We start from the raw sequence: 2,548 nt of genomic DNA on the forward strand, positions 1-2,548 counted from the left end.
TTGAGAGGCCTGGGGAGATGGCTCGGTGGGTAAAGTGCTCACCACCCAAGCATGAAGACCGGAGTTCAGATCCCCAGGACCCCTGTAAAAAGCCAGGTGTGGTGGCACGTGTCTATAATCCCAGCTCTGGATTGGGGGGCGGAGACAGGAGGACCCAGAGATTCTGACCAGTAAGTCTGGCCAATCCTGGACCTCCAAGTTCAGTGACAGACAGTGTCTCAAAAACAAACAATCAGGTGGATAGTGGTAGTGGAAGCTATTTGATGTTGACTTCTGGTCTCCACAATGCCCTTGTGCATACACAACCCACACATGAACACGCATGATCATACCATCCTCACACACAAATTTATTTGAAAGGATTTTTAATAAATTACTGTATACATAGCAAATATATTCTGTTTTGTTACATTGAACTTACACTGAACTTATATATCTATAATTTCAGAAAGTCTTAACAGTACCATGTAGTTGATGAATAAACTGAGGAACTATACGGTGTTCATCTACCTACTTATTCCAGAAAGAATTCTGTAAGCTTTAATTTGTTTTATATTTTATTTTTATTTTATGTGTATGGCTGGTTTGTGTATGTCCGTGCACCATGTGCATGCCTGTTGCCAATAGAGGCCAGAAGAGAGCATTACACCCCCTGGAAGTAGAGTGTAAGTGACAGATGACTATGAGCTGCCATATGGGTGCTAGGAATTGAACTCAGGTCCTCTGGAAGAGCATCCAGTGATCTTAACTGCTGAGCCATCTCTCCAGTGTAATTCTGTTTTTATTTATTTATTTATTTTTAACTACTGAAATCCCCATCTCCCCCAGGTCCACTTCTATTGCAAAGTATCATCTTTTTTAGGGCCATTTTTACATCACGGTTCCTCAAACAGTAGATGATGGGATTGAGAAGGGGAACGATGACAGTGTAGAGGACAGACACCACTTTGTTCGAATTGTAGGCATACATGAGCTTAGGACGGGCATACGTAAAAAGGGTTGTGGAGTAAAAAAGCGTTACAACTGTCAGGTGAGAGGCACAGGTGGAGAAAGCCTTTTGACGCCCCTGAGCTGATGGGATCTTGAGAATGGCGATGAGGATGGTGACATAAGATGTCACTACCACACAAAGAGGCACAGCAATGACCATGAGGGCTAAGAAGAAGTCTACCAGTTCAGCCTGGGAGGAGTCCTCACAGGAGACATTGAGGAGTGGAGAGATATCACAGAAGTAGTGATTGATATGTGGTGTGCCACAGTAGCGCAACCGAGCTATGAAGACCATCTTAATCATGGCTGTCATGAGCCCACAGAACCAGCACCCCCCAGCCAGTAGTCCACAAAGCTGGTTGGTCATAATGACAGGGTAGCGTAGTGGATTGCAAATGGCTACATAGCGATCAAAGGCCATGACAGCAAGGAGTATGTACTCAGTGCAAACAAAGGTTACAAAGAAGTAAAGTTGTGTCATGCAGCCATTGAAGGAGATGCTCTTATCCTTGCTGAGGAAGTTTACCAGCATCTTGGGACTGATGACAGTGACATACCACATCTCCAGGAAAGAGAGGTGACTTAGAAAGAAGTACATGGGCTTGTGCAGTTGCCCATCACTGCGAATGGCCAGGATGATGAGAAGGTTCTCTACCAGTGTCAGCAGATAGGTCACTAGGAAGACAGAGAAGAGCAGAAACTGGAAGGCAGGTCGTGTTAGAAATCCAAGCAGAATAAAATGTGTTGTCACAGTACGATTGTCTACTTCCAGAACCTTGATGATCATGGCTGGCTGTGGGCATAGGTAAAGTCAGTTCCTTCTGTGTCCCAAGCACCACCCTGAGATCACTTGTACGGATAACCTGCTTCTAGTGATTCATCATAATGAGAGCTTTCCTGCCTTCATGTCTTTATTTCCTCTTGAATTATGAACTAAAACTCTTGGACAGCAATTAACTTTAAGGAATTTGTATTCTAAGTTTTAAAAAATTAGTTCAAATTGTATAACTTGTCCAAGATCACACAGCAGTGAAATCAGACCTACCACGTCCAAGCACTGTGCCTTTTCAATACATGACTGTTGGGCATAAGGAAGTCCCTTCAGACCACCCTTTCACTATGGGCAAAGCTTCCCCATCTATAGCATGAAAAAGAAGGCAGAAGACTCAATTACTTATTCTTTAGGTATAATTTGTATGATGACAGACTAATTTCATGTCCCCACTTATCTGTAAAGTAGAGACAATTGTATTTGTTTAATCAAAAAATATCACAAAACCTTAATAAAGCAATAGTTTAGTATATTCACAGTTTAATAGCAAATAGAAGTGCAATATAAACATTCACCATCTTCTCAAAGGATAAAGATGAATGAATAATTTGAAGGACATTTCCTTCAATCCAATCCACTTTACAGCCATCTTGATGGGCAATTTGGCAAAAGTATAGTTAAATCCCATCCTTGTGTTTGTCTAGGTAAGTGAACATACTATATAAGCTTTCAAAATATGAGTTATTCTATTTCTCAGTTAAGAATCATAGGAAGACCTTCATGTTT

General features: G+C 41.7%; 1 protein-coding gene across 1 annotated transcript; it reads right to left on the reverse strand.

Moving 5' to 3' along the window:
• Positions 1-799: 799 nt before the first annotated feature.
• LOC131925347 (olfactory receptor 6Y1) lies at positions 800-1,777 on the reverse strand. Its single transcript, XM_059280645.1, has one exon. The coding sequence runs from the start codon at positions 1,775-1,777 to the stop codon at positions 800-802; it is 978 nt and encodes a 325-aa protein (XP_059136628.1).
• Between the last annotated feature and the right edge of the window lie 771 nt (positions 1,778-2,548).

This window comes from Peromyscus eremicus, chromosome 15, assembly GCF_949786415.1.
Source record: "Peromyscus eremicus chromosome 15, PerEre_H2_v1, whole genome shotgun sequence".
In the NCBI taxonomy this organism is placed as follows: domain Eukaryota; kingdom Metazoa; phylum Chordata; class Mammalia; order Rodentia; family Cricetidae; genus Peromyscus; species Peromyscus eremicus.

Bases quoted from the DNA above. Each gene is read 5' to 3' on its own strand.
- LOC131925347 (XM_059280645.1), bottom strand. From the start codon at position 1,777: ATGATCATCAAGGTTCTGGAAGTAGACAATCGTACTGTGACAACACAT.